The 20238-nt window shown below is 53.6% G+C and overlaps 1 protein-coding gene across 1 annotated transcript in view; it reads right to left on the bottom strand.

Annotated features, from left to right (window-relative positions):
• The window catches only part of Myo15a (myosin XVA), a 52313-nt gene extending 36965 nt beyond the window's left edge, over nucleotides 1-15348 (bottom strand). Inside the window, exons 1-16 of the mRNA XM_042673945.1 lie at nucleotides 11761-15348; nucleotides 9905-9987; nucleotides 8943-9006; nucleotides 8098-8207; nucleotides 7736-7810; nucleotides 7489-7579; nucleotides 6667-6672; nucleotides 6205-6308; nucleotides 6005-6068; nucleotides 5085-5198; nucleotides 3604-3765; nucleotides 2744-2857; nucleotides 2144-2202; nucleotides 1931-2054; nucleotides 890-985; nucleotides 394-525 (exon numbers count right to left, since the gene is read on the bottom strand). Coding sequence (XP_042529879.1) covers nucleotides 394-525; nucleotides 890-985; nucleotides 1931-2054; nucleotides 2144-2202; nucleotides 2744-2857; nucleotides 3604-3765; nucleotides 5085-5198; nucleotides 6005-6068; nucleotides 6205-6308; nucleotides 6667-6672; nucleotides 7489-7579; nucleotides 7736-7810; nucleotides 8098-8207; nucleotides 8943-9006; nucleotides 9905-9987; nucleotides 11761-15348 — 4986 coding nt within the window. The remainder of the gene's footprint in view (nucleotides 1-393; nucleotides 526-889; nucleotides 986-1930; nucleotides 2055-2143; nucleotides 2203-2743; nucleotides 2858-3603; nucleotides 3766-5084; nucleotides 5199-6004; nucleotides 6069-6204; nucleotides 6309-6666; nucleotides 6673-7488; nucleotides 7580-7735; nucleotides 7811-8097; nucleotides 8208-8942; nucleotides 9007-9904; nucleotides 9988-11760) is intronic.
• Between the last annotated feature and the right edge of the window lie 4890 nt (nucleotides 15349-20238).

Below are 20238 nucleotides of genomic sequence, written 5' to 3'. Positions count from 1 at the left end.
CCCACAGCTTTCCATGGTAGTCCACATCCCTGTTTTAGAACAGCTGCCTTATCTAGGCATCAAGGTCTCAGTGGGTCCTATGCTGCTGAATCTGCTCCCAGCTGCCTCTTTCTAGTCCAGCCGCCGGTGCCCTCCCACTGCCATCTTGTCCTGTGCTTCATGATCTGCAGTTGAGGCCCAATCCCAGGTCACCTCTTCTAGGAAGCTACTTGGGACTACCCAAGCTGGTACAGCCTCCTCCAAACACCTGCAGACCCCATCCAACCCCATTCATCCAAGATTGTGAATGGTAGGGTGAGTGTCCTATGACACTGTCTCCGCCCCCACCCTACTCCCCAACCCAGGCCAAAGCACAGAGGACCTTGGCAGGCTACTTTGGTGCATGTTGCTCACCTGTGGGAAGCAGCACTGGTCATCAAGGATGCGCAGGATGCCATAGGGCTTCAGTGAGATGAGGTTGATGCATGGCTGGTTGTCAGCAAAGGAGATCTCCCGCCAGTCGATCTGCTCCCGGATGTACTCCTCCTGCAGGCCATGTGGCCCAGTCACCAGAAGGAAGCTGGTTAAACAGCTCTGCTTGCATGCATTCCAGATCAGGGGGTTCACCCCTAACAACCTGAACTCCCAGGGCCCTGCTGCTCTCTCCGCCTGGGATGGCTCATCAAAGGACAAGAAGAGCTGCCCCTCTTCTCTAGGTACAGCATCCCAATACCTTCGCCTCTGCAACGTAGGCCTGAGCATTTCCCAGTTCTCTGCTTAGAATGCTTTTCCTTTATGAGTCTCCTGACAACTTGGAACTGCCCTTGTGGAACCTGTATGTCCTTGTCTATCTTCAAGGAGTCCCTTTGGCCAGTGAAGACAGAGACAGAAGGGTGGATGGGTTGCACACCTGCTCCTCCTGGAAGATGATCTTGTTAAAAAGGTACTGAAGGTTCTCGTTGGCATAGTTAATACATAGCTGTTCAAAGCTGTTGAAGCTCAGGTCCTGTGGGGGGATGGGGAAGTTGAACTTGGTCATTCTTTGGCCTGCTTGGTCTTTCCTTGGCCTTGGTGTCTCACCCCTGTAATCCTAGCTAAGTGGGAAGATAAAACTTGGAGGGACAGCCTGGAGGAGTAAAGTCCACCAGACTCCATCTCCAGCCAGGTTGAAGGTGTGGCACAAGTGGTAGAGCACTAGCCATGAGCCAGAAAGCTAAGTCAAGGCAAGGTCCCAAGTTCAAACCCCAGTACCAAACTAAAAAAAATTGGAGCCAGATGCTGGTGCCTCATGTCTGTAATCCTAACTACTTAGGAGGCTGAGATCTGAGGATCAAGGTTCAAAGCCAACCTGGGCAGGAAAGTCCATGTGACTCTTTAGTTAAAAAAGGCTTGATGTGGAGCTGTGGCTTAAGTGGCAGAGTACAAATATACAGGGACAACACCTGGGCTTTAGTTCAAGCCACAGAACTGGTACACACACACAAAAAAAAAGACATTGGCTCCTAGACCCATGGTCTCCTGTGCCTCCTGGCCTTTGCATATACTATTTACTACACCAGCAATACTGGCTTTATTGTCTTCGGGAATGTCCCTTCCCTGCAGAAAGCCTCTGACTCTAGCACAGCTGAGGAAAAGGGTCCCTCTGATAGTTCCCAGTCCTGGCTACCTTTTTTTCATGCCTTTCTTCACACAAGTCTGTTAGAGTCTATTCTCTCTACCCACTCCCACTGTTCTCTACCCAGCACTGGGTGCTGCCAAGGGCCAGACCATGGTCTTGTCTTTTCCTTCGTGCTACCCACTCCCTCCTAGGAGCTTGTGGGGAGGAGGGCTCCTAGAGAATGGATGAAGGAAAACAGGGAGATGGGACAAAGAATGGTAAGGGATGGGTCCCTTGTAGGGAATTGCACATACAGCAATGTGTCCTGCCCCTCACCCACTCACACAGCCCTACCTCAAAGCCATAGATATCCAGGATGGCAATGGACAGTGTGTCCTGTTGTGGGGACACCAGCGCGTTGACCCTGGTGATGAGCCAGCTGAACAGCAACGCGTACAAGACCTTGGCGATGGCATCCCTAGAACAGAGTCCTTGCTCGACTGGGTGGGGCACGGGGCAGAGGTGCTGGGCGTCAGGGGCTAGGCAGGGATAGGAATATAGCCTCACCTGGCATCCACAGCACTCTCCACAGTGAGAGGTGTGAAGATCTTCTCTCGCATGGTCTCCTGGGAGAGACATGGCTTTTGAGTGACAACTGGCTGGCCACCACCTCCAGGAATCCCCTGGAGGAGTGGGGGTGAGGGGAAAGGAAAAGGAAGGCTGGAGAGATGGTGTGACTGGTTTTAGGTATGCAGTTGGCCCTAGGAAGGACAGAACTCCCCCTCCTCCTGCTGGCTGGAGTGTGACTGCTGATCTAATGGAGGAGAGGAGTGTCAACAGACATACTCCACAATGGAATCACCCAGGGAGGGGGAAGGTTTAAGACTTGAAGACCCAGAAGAGGCATTTATCCAGCCAGGGGTCAGGGAAGGCTTCCTGGTGGAGGGAGTACCTGTGCAGGTATAAAAAGATGAAGCGAATGCCAGGCACAGAAACAGCCTATTCCCATGTTCACTATTCAGATGGTGAGTATAAGGCCTCTGGGGTCTGAGGTTAGAACTCTGGACAACGAACAGAGTCGGAGAGAGGAGAAGAGAGATACCCATGGAAGATGCCCCACAGGAAAGACTGCTCTGGCCTGGCAGGCCCCAGTAGCAGCGGACTCACGGTCACTTTGAAGGTGATGGCTTTCTGCAGGCCCTCAGGAGAGATCTGCAGCAGCTCCGCCACGGCCTGGATCTCCCGAGCACTCACCACCGAGGCTATCTCCTGGGCATCCGTCTATGCAAAACACGAAGGGCAGTAAGCTGTGGACTAGACATGCTGAGCTTAACGTTTGGGTGAAAAACAGAAACAAGCTAGACGTGCTAGGGAAAAGTCTGGAAAAGAAAAGAGTGAAGAGAAGTAGAGTTGTGGCTCAAGTGCTAGAGCACTAGCCTTGAGAAAAAAAAAAAAAAAAAAGCTAAGTGCAAGTGGGAGGTCTTGAGTTCAAGCCATGGTATTTGCACCAAAGAAAAGGAACAAGAGAAGGAAAGGAGTGAAGAAAAGAAGAGAAAAAAGAAAAGAAATGGAAGATTTGCTGAGCCTAGCTACCCAGGAGGCTGAGATTTGAGGATCAAGGTTTGAAACAGCCCGTTCAGAAGTCTATGAGGCTTTCTATCTACAATTAACCAGAAAAAAAGCTGGAAGTGAAGGTGTGGCTTGAAGTGGTAAAGCACCAGTCCTGAGCAAAAAAAGCCAAGCAAGAACATAAGGCCTTGAGTTCTGTGTGTGTGTGTGTGTGTGTGTGTGTGTGTGTGTGTGTGTGTGTGTGTGAAAAGAGTGAAGGTAGCTCTGAGAGGTAGTTGAAGCATATCACAGTAATTAAGATGAGTGGAAAAGCTAGAAGTGTAGTTTAGGGGTAGATTCCTTCCCAGCATATGCAAGGCCTTGGGTCTGGTCCCCAGTACCAAAATAAATAAATGAATAAAAAAAACCATGGTCATAGACACAACTGTGTCCTGGGTGCTGACCCTGTGAAGGCTCACCTCATACTTCTCGAAGTAGACGTTGCCCAGGTGCAGGATGGAGGCCAGGATTCGGAAGATGCTATCCTGGTCCTCACCGCTGAAGCCCAGCACCTCCATAGCAGCCAGAAGGCGGCGGAAGTCATCTGTGTCACTCTTGCCTAAGATCTCACAGTTCCCACCCTGGGCAAGGGCAGGAGCTGGGGTCAGGGACTCTGGCTGGGGAATATGAAATCACCAGGTCCTACTCTTCCCTGACTGGCCATATGGCCTTGGCTCTGGTTCAGTTCCTTCCTTCCTTCCTTCCTTGCTTCCTTGCTTCCTTCCTTCCTTCCTTCCTTTCTTTTTTGGGTCCGGTTGTGGGGGCCTGAACTCTGGGCCTGGGCACTGTCCCTCAGCTCTTTAGCTCAAGGCTAGCACTCTACCACTTGAGCCACAGCGCCACTTCCGGCTTTTTTCTTTTTGCTTATGTGGTGCTGAGGAATCGAACTCAGGGCCTCAGGTATGCAAGGCAAGCGCTCTACCACTGAGCCACCTTCCCAGCCCCTTCTTTCTTTCTTTCTTTTTCTTTCTTCTGACAGTCCTAGGGCTTCAACTCAGGAACTGGGCACTGTCCTTGAGCTTCTTTTTGCTCAAGGCTAGCATTCCACCACTTGAGCCACAGTATCCCTTCTGGCCTTTTCTGTTTATGTGGTACTGAGGAATAGACCCTAGGGCTTCATGCATGCTAGGCAAGCACTCTACCACAAAGCCACATTCCCAGCTTCTCTGTTTTAATTCTTAGGGCCCAGGTGAGTCAGAGGTGGCTCAGGATGGGGTCTCTCTCTGTCTCTGTCTCTCTGTCTCTGTCTCTGTCTCTCTCTCTGTATGTTTGGTTGTGGGGCTTGAACTCGGGGCTTGAACCCTGGGTGCTATTCCTGAGCCTCAAATCTTAAGGCTAGTGCTCTACCACTTGAGCCACAGTGCTACTACCAGTTTTTTAGTGGTTAATTGGAGATAAGAGTCTCATGGGGATTTTTGTGCTTGGGCTGGCTTTGAACCGTGATCCTCAGATCTCAGCTTCCTGAACAGCTAGGCTTACAGGCATGAGATACCTGTGCCCAGCTAGGATGGGGTTTCATAGACTCCATGTGATATGGAGCAGTGGCTTGTCCCTAGTCTTTGTTAGTGATGGTGAAAATAAAAACTGTAGCTCAGGCTACAGGCTAAGTTCATGACACACAGGAAATGCCTCAGTGCATCTCTGCACAGTGGTGCTGTGTTGTCCCCATTTCCCAGATGAGGAAATTGAGGTACAGGATGGGGGGGGGTGACCTCATGTTGGCCAGTTTTGCTGAGGTCTATCTAAATCCTCTGATTTAGACGTGACATTTCCTGGCCTCCTTGCTTCTGGGAGATGCCTTCCCCAAGCCTGTCCTCTTCTCTAGCCACTAGGATACCACAGCTGGAATCTCCTGGCCTGAGGACTATGGAGGGGCTCTCGAATTTGCCCAGATGCTTACCTGATTCAGGTAATAGTAGGTCTCGGCTTCCTGTAGGCTAAAGGCCTGTCGGAGCTGGGCAGGTAGCCCAGCCAGCAGTTCGTAGAAAATGTGGTAATTCCTCTCGTTTTTGGCCTGCAGAGAAGGGAGTTGCCCACCTTGGTGGTCCCCAGTTGTGCAATGCTCAGATGCACGCACCGTATGTGGACATGCACACACATACACACAAACGTGCCAAGGTTGCCCAGCACTTCCCGGGCTGGCACCCACTAGGATGGAAGAGGAGAAGCCTTGGGTGTGATGGATGGCAGAAAACCATTTGGGCAGATAAAGACAACCATCTTCTCTCAGTTTTACTTGTCCACACACCCCTACATGCATGTATATCAGCAGCCCACATGTGCACACATGGAATTCTGGCTGAGGACTTCCTGTGCCTTGGGCCCTGCCCTAGGAGTTTGGGACCCAGCAGGAAGCAGACCAATGGATGTCCCTAACTTAATACAGCTGATCTACTAAGCTGGGAAGATGGAACCAGCAAATTACTGGTTAAAGGTAAAAAATCTGGTGAAAAGCTTTTGGAGAGAAATGAAACCTTGAAAGGTAGGAGTTGTGGTAGGTGGAGAGGGCTGTATTTTAAGTGGGTTCACTTCTCTGGGCAAGAAGATGCGGGGGTTTGGCCACACAGGTATCACAGAGATGAGAATGCCTCAGAGGGGAAACAGTGAACACAAAGGCCCTGAGGCCCAGAGGCCTGGTGGCAGAGCCAAGTGCTATAGGGGAAGGGGAGAAGAAGCCATGAGGTCATAGGTTCACATGTACACATTAGTGTGCATTGTTCATTGCTTTGATATCTGTCAAGCCACCCTCTCCTCCCCCCACTCTGTGCCAAACTCTGAGTTCTGTGCCCACCTCCTCCCTGGGCCCGGGGACCAGCCCACCTGAAACACAATCCTAGACTTCTCCAGGAGGTACTGGGAGGTTATGGCACCAGAGATCACGCCCCTGGGGAAACACAACCAGAAGAACAGTTGATGTTGGGGTCAGTGATGCTGTTGCTTGGCTACTTGGCCTGGGACTGTTTTCAAGGGATACAGGGGTCTCTGCAAGGCTTTTGGGAGCCTGCCATGGCTCTACTTACCCTTCCAGAAAGATCTCCATGAACTTCCCGAAGCGGCTGGAGTTGTCATTTCTGACAGTTTTGGCGTTACCAAAGGACTCCAAGAGGGGTGTTGCCTCCAAGATCTGGATCCCAAGAAGACAGGTGTGCATGGAAGAGCTGGACACTATTCTGGGGGCTTGGGTATGGCAGGTATGGCCTCCTTCAAGAGCCCCACTTTGTGAGGGTCGACCTGAAGTAGACTCCTTGTAGAGCCCCAGGGTCTCCCCAGTGCCACCCATGGCCCCCATCCATGCTCTCCCTCTCATACCCTTCTCTGGAAGCACCCTAGGATACTAGGATGCTTATGGGGAAGCCCCTGACCACAAGTCCCCAGGATGAGTCAGTCCTTCCACACACACACACACACACACACACACACACACACTATGCACTAACATATACACACATGCATGCATGCTCACACATACATATACACAGTACCTTTATCTTCAGGAGCACCAGGGAAGCAAGAAAAGAAATAAGGGAAAAGAATAGAAGCAAGTCAATGATAAAGTCCCCTCTTCACCCCACAGGGAGCCAAAGACTATGGTGGGATCGAGGGATCTCTCTGGGCCCCCTATGGCATAAACCTGTGAGTCTGAAGAACCCAGTGCCCAAGGTCTAGGGGCTGACGCATGGCCCTAGAATATGACAATCTGACACACTTTATTTATAAAAAAATCATTTTTGCATAACTATAAATTATTACTTTTCTTTTCCTTTCTGCATTCTCCATTTAGAATGGAATTCCTGCAAAAGCATGAGCATTTGTCTGGATGGTTGCTGTCTTGTCTGTGAGCATAGTAGGTCCTCACCAAACCTTTATTGACCTGGATGAGCTTCTGGTATTCCCAGGTCCAGAGGACTTAGCAATCTCTGTCACATGGCCCGGCATATGCTGCTTTGTACCATCATTGCACTCAGATGTGTCTTGCCTTTTTACCATTGGGTCAGCATAGGCTCTGAGTATGAAAATATGATGGCCCCAGATGGTAAGGCCGAGCCAGAGAAATAGGCTGAATCCCTTGCTTGTATGATCTCTACTGTGACCTAGTTCTGGAGGCATGGAACCCAAAGCTGCCTTTGAAACACAGGAGGGTAGAAGGGATGGAGAAAGAACATCCCTGGGTCAGATCCACCACCCTCCTGGAATTCAGCCTCTCCCTCTTCTGAGGGGGGCCAAGAAGACTGGCCTCTTAGGAGCATATGATATTGGTTCAGCGAAAGTGCTTAGCTGGGACTCCGGGATAGACAGATAGATACCTGCTGCATCACATCCCGCTTCTGGTTCATGGCAGCCAGGTAGCGCAGAATCAGCTTCGTGGCCTCAGTTTTGCCAGAGCCGCTCTCTCCGCTAGTCAGGCAAAGGGGCAGAGCAAAGTTAATTTTTTTTTCTGTTTCTCTGGATCTGCCCCAGTGATCTTCTTGGTCTCACAGCAGGTCTGATGGATGCAGACCTGAGGTCCAAGGTCCTGCCATTGGTCCCCTACCCAAACACAGTCTGTCTCACCTGATGATTATGCACTGGTTCTGTTTGGCATCAAGCATTTTGGCGAAGGCAAGATTAGCAATCGCAAAGAGGTGCCTGGGGAAGACAGGCCACTAGGTGTCACTGGCTAGTCCTGTCTCCTCATCCAAGCCCCTGGAAGTGGGGAATGGGATTTCTGTCTAGCCAAGCAGACAACCCTGACAATCCCGCACCCCCACCCTAAACCTCACTGGCCTCCAGAAAGACCATGGCTAAGCCTATAGAGAGAGGAAGAGAGAGGGGGAGAGACGGTGAACTGAGCAGAGGTGTTCACCATTCCTATCAACCCAGCCCATGATCCTGGACACCCCAGGGCAGCCCTTCCCCAGTCTGAAGACACTCACGGGGGATTCTCTCCCAGGGCCCGCCCGCTGTACTGTTGCACTTGCTCTGGCCCGTAGATCCCAAACATTCGGTATGGGTTCACCGACACCAGGATGCTGCCAATGTATGTCTGCTGACAGACAGTTTGCTTCAGTGCCATGGGTTTAAAGTGGCCCTCCCTTTCCTGCTCCAGGAGCTTAGACGCCCCCCCCCCTTTCCAAGGGGACATATTACTATCTACAGTGGGAAGGGGTCCTGTGGTCTAATAGTGTGGTCTCTGGTGTTGCTCAGGCTGAGGCTATGGAGTGAGCCAGGTCTCATAGCTGTGATCCTGCAATACTAGCTATGTCTGCCTCTGCCCACTTTGCTCATTCATGGTCAGGTCCAGGCTCTAGAAGCCTATGCCTCCAGGTCAAACCTCTATTGTCTGGAGTAGGGAGGGGGTCAGGGAGGCCAGGGGAACAGCTGTGTGTCTCTTCTTTCTTCTCTGTGGATCCAGCTCTACGGCCCTCTGTTCTGTCATTTTAGAGAGAGGGAGCCCCTTGTACGCCTGCCACCCCTTTCTAGGACTCTGTAAGCTTTACCCATCAGATACCCAGCATGTGGGGGAGGGGGAGGGTTTTCACATATTTCTGGATTCCCTGTCTCTATGTCTCTGTTTCTGCATTCACCATACAAGACTGTGTTTTAAGACTTCTGATTTTTGGTGCTCCAGGCTCTAACATTCTATGTTGAAAGAGTGAAATCCCAGTGTTTATACCACAGGTTACACTGGGCGCAGCAGGAGAAAACTGTACTACCTCTAACACCAGGAAGCAGCTGCCTTCTTAAGCAGGGCCTCGGGCCCATCAGTTCCGGGACTTACATAGATGAGGTTATGTTCGAATCTGATCTTGAGATTGGACAGCACAGTAGTCTCTTGGAGGTCCCTGGAATGCCATGGAGAGGCTGTCAGTGCCCTGGGGCCTGACTAGCGTGGGCCCTTCCTTACTGTGTACAATGCCTTGGTCAGGCAGGTAAGTTCAAGACCTGTTTGTCAATAACCATCTGTGAGATTTCATTGTTGTTGTCATTATGGTACTGGGGCTTAAACTCAATACCTGGGTGTTGTCTCTTAGCTTATTTTTTGCTCAAGACTGATGCTCTACCACTTAAGCCACAGGTCTACTTCTGACTTTTTGATTGTTAATTGGAGATAAGAATCTCATGGATTTTTTTCTGCCCAGGTTGGCTTTGAACCATGATCCTCAGATCTCAGCCTCCTGAGTAGCTAGGATTATATGCATGAACTACTGGCATCTGTGAGATCTTAGGCAAGTTACTTCATCTAACTGTGCCTCAGTTTCTTTGTTTGTCCTATGGGCATGGTAACTATTGTGTCTACTTTGTTGGGGGTTAGGGGACACCAAGGTGGGAAACCTGAGTCTTAGTTGGTGTGATTGGATAATGATGGTAGCCAGCATGACCCTCATATTTTGAATATCTCAAACATGCCAGTCCTTGAGAAATCCGAGAAACAGAAGCACAGAAATATAAAATAACAGGCCTGGGGGCATGGTTCAGGTGGGAGAGCACCTGCTTAGCAAGCTCAAGACTCTGAGTTTAAGCCCCAGTGGTCTGGCTGATAAGCAACGGGACTTGAGCTGAAGCCTGTCTGATTCACAGAGATTTCAATTGCATGTATTTGGCCTTTGTGAAACTTCTTGGTACCCATTCTGTAAATGGGGAAACAGAGGCTCTGAAATTTTCTGGGAGGCAGATATCAGGCCATGTGGCTAGGCATATGGGGACCCTAGAGTGATTCCCTCCCTGGCTCCACCCACTCACTCCAGCTGGGTCATGTCCTCTACGCCGTCCTCTCTGCGCTGCTCTCGGGACCGCACGGAAGGCAGATTCCGGATGGAGTGCATCTGAGAGAGAGAGAGAGAGAAAGAGGGAGGTGAGGTTGGCAAGTTGGAGAGCATCTCAGAGTTGCCTTGGTTTGGACATACCTGGCCCCCCCTCCCACTGTCAGAGAGGGAACAAACCCCAAGGCCAGCCCCAGTGTGTCCTTCAGGCCTCTTTGCTATAAAACATAGTGGCTGATGGAGCTCATGTGCAGCCCTTACACATGGGGTCATAGTCTGTCCTCAGTGCCAAAGTGTCCCTGAGTCCTGAGTCCTCCTGTGAGCTCCAGTGTCCTGTCCAGGGGGTGAGCACACACATGTACACACACACACACACACACACACACACACACATATGCATTTGATCCCTCTCAATCTCAGCTTACTCTGTATCTGCATCCTCCTCCCCAGAACACTCTGTGTGTTAGCGTGTGTGACAACTTGATGGATATCTGTGTCTTTTTTAGGGACCTCCAAGATGGAGACTGCCCCAGGACTGCACCATCCGGGTTAAATGTGTGGACACCATATGTGGACCCATGTGCAATGGTATTGTTCGCTCACAGAGCCTGTGCACACCTGTGTTCTCATAGGATGTGGTGGCTACGTGTGCAGCCTGATAGTGCTTGGCTGGGGCATAGGCACATGTGGGCACGCACTCAGTTGTCCACTTAATGTGAGCTGGGGTCTTTCCACCTGAGGAGTCTGGAGAAGAGGATTCTGAATGCCACCTTTGGGCTGCAGGCTATCCACAGTGCCTGTTTTTGTGCACATGGGTATGTGCATGCACAGAAGGGAAGCAAAAACATTACACCTGCAGGTGCTCAAACATGGCACATCCTTGCTGTCCACCTTTGGCTGTAGCGGATGCTCATGGATCTCCAGGCACAGCGGCCTTTTGAGGCGCTACATAACTCTGAGTGTGTGCATGTGCAACGCCACCATTCTCATCCCAGCTACACCCTCCCCTGAGCAGGCAAGGGGACACCAGGAGGACCTGAGTGCTGCATGCCTATCCCTGGGCTGTTAAGTAGGGCACAACAAGTATCACCCTTTCTGCCCTGGCCTTCGGCCCACCCATCTGCCCACGTGCTCGTCAGAGGCCGCAGACCCTAAATAATTCAGCCACTCACGTATTCCAGGGTAAGGAGGGCCCAGGCATCCTTGCCCCTCACCCCCGGGCGCCCTGCGCCCCTCTCCCGCAACGCTGCAGCCCACACGGCGCGGGGCACCCGTCGCCGGGGCCAGGGCCCCCCTAGCAGCCAGGCTGCCCCAGTTGTCATTGCCGGGCCGGCTGGCCGCCCGCTGCACCGGGCACTGTCTGCAGAGGCTGAGAAGCACCCACCGCCTGCTTGCCCCGCCTATTCTGGATGTCCCGGGGGAGGCTCCGGTGACCACCCGCCGCCTCCTCCTCCGAGGGCCATCCGGCATCAGGCTCGCATTCCTCCATGTGCGTGGCAGGCAGGCACAGGCTGGGCATCTGTACCTCATAGGTGGCTCAGATGAATTCCTAGCTCAGCCACCATCCACCGTGGATCCTCTGGGCCTCAGTTTCTCTACTTGGCAATAAGAAGACTGGAGCTGCCACTCTCACCTAGTCCAGAATCATTCAGCCCAAGGACTGCCTGGGACTCCTCTCATTTAGCTCTCCTTCAGGAGGCTCAGGCGGTTCAAGCTGTTCTACCACCTTGCAGATGGGGAACTGAGGCTTATGCAGGTAGCAGCTCTGCAGAGTACCTCCAGCCCTGTTTCCTAGGCCAGAACTGCCACACCCTCCCATTGACCTGCACCCCATACCTTGTTTGGCCAGCTTTTGGAGGAAGCCTGTTTCCAAGGGTCCCGGAGGGATAGGCAGGTGGCTCCCAGGCTCACGCGGTGGGACTGGGAACGGGTGTGCACTCGTAGCCAGTGCTGGTGGGCATCTGCTGGCAGCCAGCGGCGAGGAGGGCACAGACTCCAGGCTTGGGGCTCCAGGTTGTGTTTGGGATCCTGGGCAGGCTGTTCAGGAGGCTGAAGGGCTGCAGGCCCAACTCTCTGGAAAGAACTCAGACCCCGTACCTGGGGCATAACTACAGCAAATCGTGCAGCGCCAGCCTGGGGTTGTTTATTTGCCTTGGGCAGGGGCACTGGGGCCCCAGTGGGTGCCAAGGGGGCTGGGGCTCTGGACAGGGTCTTCCAGCGACGCCATGGAGGCCATAAGGCTCTTGTCTGGTCACATGTGGCCAGTGGGTATGAAAGGCTGCGCCTGAATACCTTCTGCTCTTGGGGAGCATCCTTGGGAGGTGTTAGGGTCTGGGGCTCTGGCTCTGCTGATGTCTGAGGATCTCCAGGTGTGGCCTCTTCTTCAGGATTCTCAGAGATTGGGCCAGCTGACTTGCTGAGCTGTCCAGGTCCTGGATCATGGTGTCTGCCCAGGAAGACACTAGTCGAGTCAGAGGCTGGATCCTCAGGCTGGGAAGTGGGAGGTAGCACAGGGCCCAGGTGCTGGAAGAAGGGGTTTTCTGGCATAGGAGGTGGCCTAGCAAAGCCTCGAAGGCTGCCCACACCTCTTGGCCGGGGAGAGGATGGGCGCTGGGTAGAAGGCATGTCCACATCCCAGCTGGGGGCCAGTGGGGGCACCGTCCAGGGTGTCTCTGAATCCTCCTGTTCACGCTGGCTCTCCTGATGCTCTCGGGGCCCTGTGGCTGCTCTCCAGGACCCGGCACTGGGAGGTGGGTGGAAGGACCCACGTACTCGAGGCTTCACAGCCCGGGTGGGCGGCTCGCTGAGGTGCCGCCACGTGTGTGGGAGGCGCGAGGGCAAGTTGAGAGACCGGTGCCGGGGGCTGTGGGCCAGCATCGGGGGTGGTGAGGGTGGCCGAGGAGAACCTAGCACTGGGGAGCGGGGTGGGCCCGAGCGTCCAGAGGATCGGTGTGGCACCAGGGGCTCCCGTAGTGATCGAGGCTGTCGAGGACGGGGTGGGAAGGGTGGCTGGAAGGGGCCCCTTCGGAGGGACAGCTGAGGGGACAGGGGCCCCAAGGGTGAGCGGTAGCCTGGGCCTGGTAGGCTTCTCAGTGAAGGCTGGGGTGAGGGCAGGGGGGTCCAGGCCCGCCTCCTAGATGCCAGTGGGGAAGCCCCAGGGAAGCCGAAGGATGCCCTTCGGCGGCGGCGGGAACCCCTGAATGAGGGCCGGGGTGCAGGGTAGGCAAGCAGGTCAGGGGGCACCTCTGGTCTCACCGGAGGAGGCTCCACAAAGGCCCACCAATTTGCCTGGGGTGTCAGGGGCACATGAGATGGTGCAGCCCAGGGTGGGGGGTGCCGTCGAAGAGACCCGTAGGGAGAGACTGGCCGGGGCAGCCCAGAGAGGGTGGGAGAGAATGGTGGGGCAGGCGGTAGTGTGCCAGGGCTGGGGGTTCGTCTGGGCACTGGAGGGGAGACAAGTGCACTCCAGTGGGCGAGGGTCCGACGTGTTGGCCTGGGCGAGGGCGGGTGGTGAGAGTTGTTGTTGTTGCAAGCTCGTGGCTGCGTCCGTCTCAGCACGATGGGCGTGTTGGGCCGGTCGGGATCCATGCCAGCCAGCTTGTAGCCAAAGCGTTTGTATGCTGCCTCCCGGACTGCAGGACCTCCTGCTCGGGCCTTCTGACTGCCTCTGAGTCGAGGAATGGGCTTCTTTTCTGACAGTGTCTTTTTAAGAAACCGTGCCAATGAGGTGGCTGGGCGGGGTGGGGAGTGGCTAAGCTCAGGGCCCAAGCCCATGTTGCGGTGGGCACCGAAGGCCGACAGGGCTCGTTGGAGGTTTCGCTGGCGTGGTGAGAGGAAGCCCCAGTAAGGATAGGCATAGGGCACCGTAGGCACCCGGTGCATCTCCTCCTCTTCCTCCTCTTCCTCTGCGTCTCCTAAGGGCAGTGGAATGTCCAGGGAGGGAGGTAAGGGCACATCCAGTTTCTCCTTCCCAAATAGCTTCACCTGAGGCCGTGGGAAGAGGCGGAACTTGCGGATGAGCGACAGCTTGGACCTGGCGGGCTTGTCCATACCTTGCTGCTCGAAGAAGGTAGCGCTGGGCAAACGGAAGGAGGTGCTCTGCCGCTCCCCACTGGCCTCTTCCGGCTCCTCCAGCTCTGTGATGTCATCCATGGGGTGGGCATACGGGTTGTGGGGTGATAGGATGGGTGGTGGCACCCAGGGATACATGAAGGCCGACTCTTCTGGATAAAGATATGGTGCTTCAGGAGGATAGATGGCGTCTTCCCCACCACCATAGATGCCTTCAGCATAGGGGACGGTGTAGGGGACCCCATAGGGATCGAAGTAGGGTACGTTGTAGGGAGCATCATATGGCAAGTCATAGGGCGGGTACTGTGGATCATAAGGTACATAGGGATCCAGGTAGTAGTTGTATGGGTAGGCCTCACCCTCAAATGTGTCATGGTAGCTGTAAGGAGATGAATATCTCGATGGGGGTGCATAGGGGGGCTCATAATCGCCGTAGCCATAGCCGTAGCCGGGGTAGAAGGAGCTACCATAGTAGTCAGGGTGGTAGTAGTCGTAGGGGTCTTCAGGTGGATACCCATAGTAGTGGTCGTGATAGGGTGGCCAGGCCGGGCTGTAGGGGCCGTAGCCATGCAGGTAGGGCTCCTGCTCCTCGTAGTGGTACAGTGACTGCTGGTCATAGTAGTCATCCCCCTCACGATGGTAATCGTAGTATTCGCCCAGGTCCTGGAAGCCCTCAAGCCCGTACAGTGACTTGCGGGAGCCCGAGTGCTGGAATGGTGCCTCATCCTCAAAGGGCAAGAAGCCCACGGGTTCCCCAGATGAATAGATGCTATGGCTGCGAGGAAACCTGCGGAGCCGGCCTCCATGCCGCAGGATCTCTGCTCCTGATGGGAAGGGGAGCTTTTGAGAACCCATGTGGGAGCCTGAACGCTGGAGCCAGGCATCTACTGTGGCTCGCTCGCTACCCGACTCTTCAGCCTTCTTGAGGAGAAACTTCTTGGTGAGCCAATTGATGGCCGTGGATGCCTTGCTGAGAGACCGGGCCCGGGGCCGCAGGCGGCCATAACCACGCCGGCCTGGAAATCGGATGACCATGAAGGAGGGCTTCTTGCCCTTCATCGCCCGCTTCTTCTTGCCCATGCGCATCTGTGTCATGAGCTTGGAAGTGGACTTAAGCACAGTGCGGGCCTTCTTCTTGCGTTTGGTCTTTTGGGGGCCGGTGTGGAGGCCCCAGAAGAAGGCTGATGCACTCCGAAACTGGCCTTTCTTGGAGATCTTGGGTGTGCGGTCTCGGAAGCCCATGAATAGACGAGATGTGCCCTTCAGGCTCCGTTTGGGCTTCTCCGGCTCTGGGGCCTTCTTCCCCTTCTTCCCTTTCTTGGCTTTCTTCTCTTCATCTTCTTCCTTCGGCATGGTGGCCTCTTGCTTCTACTGGGCTGGGGCCGGTGTCACAGGTTTGGGGACTTGGGGACCTGCTAGGTCTCCTGTCTGCAGCTGAATCCGTGGCCTTCTCAGACTCTGAGCAGCTGAGACTGACTGAAGTGGCTTGGGGAGGGACGAGGCCAACATTCCGGGAGGGCAGATCCATAATTCATCTCCTCTAGAGCCGCCTTGGGTTTCACCCTCACTTGGTGGTGGTGGAAAATGTGTGGGTGTTGCTTACAGGACAGTGGGAGAAGCCAGTGAGGCCCAGTGAGCATCCTGATGTTAATCACAGTGTCAATAACTGTTGATGTTGCTCAGACCTTCCTGTGCCTCACTTCCCCCCAGCGGAAGTGCTTAGGACCCCCCAGTGTAAAAGGAAGGCACTGAGCCAGAAAGGGGATACCACCTGTGCTAGACTTCCAGACACCTGCATTGAGACTGAGATGGAGCCTAGATCTCCTGAGACCAGGTAGGGTGCTCACCCACCACGTCACCTGAAGGGTGGGCAGGGCAGGTGCCCAGGGCTGCAGCCAGTGTAACAGGAGCTAACGGCCTATCTAGAGCTAAATAATGCATTGGAGAGAGCCTGGCTGCTGACTCACAGAGCAGAGCAAGGTGGGGGTATCTCAGCAGGTCCTGGGGGAGGGATAGGAAGCACAGGAACAGAAATGGAAGTTGGGTCAGCTTGGCACTTTCTCAGCTCTGCGATTGACTGTGTGGTCTAAGGAAGGCCCTTTGTTGTCTCAGGGCTGTGGTTTTCTGATCTGTAGAATGGAAGTGACAGACTGTGCCCTGACTCCTTTCACCTGGGGGAAGAAAGACCTGAGAGAGCTGTGGAGCCCTTCTAGAGGCAGAGACCTTGCAATGGCTTCTTATTGAAGTCCCAGCCTAGCGTATTTTCTCCATTCCTTCTCTGTCTGGGTAGGTTATAGTCCTTATCTGGCTGCAGGTTGATACCTAACCCAAGGCCAAGTACCAACGGGCTAGCTCTGGCCAGTCAGACTACTTTTGAGAGCCTACCCAACAAGGTTCTGGGCTAGAGGTGAAGCTCAGGGGTAGAGCATCTGCTTACAAGGCCCAGGCTTCATACCCAGCAGGGTCGTGTGAGGAAATAGGAACTATGGCTATAAGGAGAAGAAAACTCAGGACAAGGGGGTAGTCAAGGGACTCGAAGCCTCAAAACCATCTTCTCCATCTTTCTCCATCAACAGTTTATGTTCCCCATTCTCTCTTCCTTTCCTTCTTCTCTTCCCTTCTTATCCTCATCTTCCTTTTCTTCTTCCTTTACCTTCCCCCCCCCCCATCCTCTCTTCTCTCCTCCTTTTCTTCCCTCTGCCCACAAAGCAGAATATTCAGGATCCACTGTGACTAAAGACACATGATAATTGCTGTCAGGTGCTCACTGAATTTCCATCTAGCCCTTAGGCCCCCAAATTCATTATTTGGTGGCTAAAGGATCAGCACAGAGACCCCGGATAGGCAAGGCCACATTCCTGGCTCTGCCACTTAAGGTGAGTGGCTTCAGAGTCTTGGCTTGCTCAGCTGTAAAATGGGGACAGTGTCTTCCCAGACTACAGCAATGGAGCAAGGAAAGCATCACTTCTCATCTCTGCTTCCATCTCTGCCTCTTCTCCCTCCTCTTCTTGCTCTTCTTTCTTCAGGACCAGCCATATCGAGGGGCTATACCAGCATATGTAGGTGATGACACCTACTGCAGGCAACCATCAGGAGGGGTTGAGACTGGCTGGAAACAGGAATGGTTGAGTAACTTTCTAAGGAGGGGGCCATATGGGAGGGGTGGTCCTCCTGCATAAGATTTTGAGGGAAAGGCTACACTCCCTATCAACTTCTTGCATTCTTTCCACTCTCCTGCCTCTTTCTGAGCTGTGGTTGCTGCTGACTTGAGGAGAAGCAAAGGGCAGAGCAGTTGGCCTTTCTGAGTCCAGAGATACTGATGGTTACACTGTCCTGGACCCCATTTCCAGAATGAGGCCCCAGTCAAGTAATTTGGAAGAGCTCTCCGGGGACTCTCTCAATAGGCCTGTGAAGGGTGGGCAGAAGTGTTAGCTCCATTCTCCAGATAAGGAAACCCAGAGAGGCGAAGTGACTCATTCAAGGTTATCCAGCTTGAGTGGGTAGAACACATACACGCTCACACGCGTGAGCGCGCACACACACACACACACACACATGCACAAGCACACACGCACACGCGCGCGCGCGCACATACACACACACAGGTCCAGAGCCATTCTTCTGGTTCTCTTCTATTTTAGGGATAGAGATCAGAATCCCCTCCCAAAATCCTTCATGGGAATGGCCTCTGGCTGCCATCCGAACTGCTTCACATTTCACACCATACTTATCACTACTCACTGGCCATAGGCTTTCCTGGACTTTGCACATGCTATTCATTTTTATGGAATGCTCTTGTTTCTTCTATGTGATCAGATTTCAGCTCAGGGTCACCCTCTTAGGGGAACCCTTCCTTGTGCTCCTAGGTGGGTGGTGCTAACTGTCTGCATCATGATTTGACCCTCATGGCTCTTCCTGAGCATGTAGTTCTTAGCTTGCAGTATGGGGCACTGGGTGACCTGTGGATAGACTATGGCTGGTTCCACTCTACCCCATGACCTCCTCACACCCTGGTACAGTGTAAGAACATGGCATGGCTAAGGAGGCATTTATTCCCAGGCCTGGAACTTGGAGTGAAGATGTTCAGGTCAGACAGGATGGAGGCAGGTGGTAGAGGACTACCTAGGAGAGGGACAGAGTGAGCAGGAGACTGTCCTGGCTCTATTCCTGGGTGGGAGGCAGGAGAAGGGGAAGAAAAGAGGAAGAGGGGGAGGAGAGGAACAAAGAGAAAGGGAAGAAGCAGGGAGAGAAGAGGAGTCTCAGCCAGCCACCTCTGATAAGGCCAAGAAAACGTGGCTTCCGGGCTGGGAAGGTGGCTCAGTGGTAGAGCGCTTGCCTTGCATGCATGAGGCCCTGGGTTCGATTCCTCAGCACCACATAAGCAAAAAGAAAAAAAGCCAGAAGTGGTGCTGTGGCTCAAGTGGTAGAGCGCTAGTCCTGAGCTGAAGAGCTGAGGGACAGCACCCAGGCCCAGAGTTCAGGCCCCACGCCTGGACCCCCCTCCCAAAAAAAAAAAAAAAAAAAAAAAAAGAAAACGTGGCTTCCAAGTGAAGGCTGTTTAACAGAGAAGCCCATTCAGTGGTAGATTGGAGAGGGCTGTCTGGATAGGTGAGAAAACTTGGGGTTGGGGGATCTGGGAAGCTAAACCAAGAAAGGCAGGTATCAGAGGGATGTCTTGGGCTCTCTGCCTGTGGGGGATAGGGAGGTGCACAGAGAAAAGCCACAGAAGACATAGCAGGAAGTTGCTGTCTGAAGCCAAGAGTGAGGGTAGCCTTTGGAGACAGATCTGTTCACATAGTGAAATGGGCCTTGCGGTGTCCAGCACTGTGAGGAAAACCTTTGTTCAAGCCACCTAGTCTGGTGTTCTGTCATGGCAGCCTGGATGATCATAACAGACCAGCTGACAAACCAGATGAACTCATCCAGGTATGGGAGAGAGAAGAGCCGTGGGGTTCAAGGCTCCCTCCATGACTGGGGCAGAGCAAAGGAGGGAAGAGTAGGCAGGGGGCTCCAGGAAAGCCTGAGGACACTCAGTTCTTCAGGAAGACATGGGGCTCTTACCAAAGGAAGGTTCTCAAGAGAGGAACCCTGGACTCTGAGAGAGGAGGGAACTAGAGAATGAAGGGACACAGACTATATAGGTGGATGTTTGTTTCTTGTGGCTCATCTGTAGGTTTTTCTCTTTTTCTCCTCTACTGGGATTTGAACTCGGGCCTTAGGCTTATTAGGCAAGAGCACTAGCACTTACCTGCCCCCAGCCTATGCACCTGAGTCTTTGTATAGCTGCAGTCCCAGGTGTGAGTCTGGGACTAGCTACAGCCCTGTTGCTTAGAAACAGGTCTGAGGGAGCCTGCAGGGTTCCCTCCAGTGGTGGCCACAGTAGAGGGAACAAAGTGACAGGCAGGAACAAAGTCCTAAGCTACACCCTGGCACAAGTTCAGAGACTGTGGGGATCTAAGGGGCTTCCCCAGCCAAGGGTTATGGTTAGCTGACATTTCACACTAACCTAAGTGTGCAATTGCAATCCCCTCTTACATACAGGCTTAGATATATGGCCCCAGATTTGACCAGATGTTGACAGAACAGGACACAGGGAGCTGTCCCCAAGCTACACAGTGGCACCCCAGGAGACAAGCCAGCTCACAGAACACATGGCTAGAGCCTGGGATCTGAGCTCGGCCTGAGGTCCCCAGGCCTCCCATCTTTCCTAGTCAGTAGGGTATGGGGACAGAACAACCCTAGACCCCACAACTAGAGCTCCATGCCTTCTGGTTCTCCCTGGAGCAAGGTCCTACCTAGAATATGCAGAGTGGATAATTGTCACGCAGGCTAATACCCTCCCTTCGGCCAGGCCACAAGATGTCAGGAAAGGAGCCAAGGCAAACAAAACCTTGGCTTGGCTTCCTGTGCTGCCAAGGGGACAGCATGGCATTATGCCCATTTTGTAGAGGAACACAGTGAGTTCTGAATGAGGATTCATGGGCAGTAAAGCCAAGGCTCTGGCTCTGCTGTAGCCCCCTTCTCCGCCACTCGGGGACCGGTGACAGACCCTTTCCCCCCAAGGACCCAAGATCCCCTTACCTGGGTCTAGTGGCTTGCTCCCCACCTGCATGCCGCCTAATGGGGGTCCTGAGTCTGGCCCCAGTGCAGCTGGCCATGGAGAAAAGCACTGAGGTGGGAGGGAGGCCCAGCCCACCACGCTGACCGCCTGGGGCCCCATGCATAATTAATGATGGCTATTAT

This window comes from Dipodomys spectabilis, unplaced genomic scaffold (assembly GCF_019054845.1).
Source record: "Dipodomys spectabilis isolate Male_0828 unplaced genomic scaffold, ASM1905484v1 ptg000018l, whole genome shotgun sequence".
Lineage (NCBI taxonomy): Eukaryota > Metazoa > Chordata > Mammalia > Rodentia > Heteromyidae > Dipodomys > Dipodomys spectabilis.
This window is presented reverse-complemented; position numbering and strand designations above follow the sequence as displayed.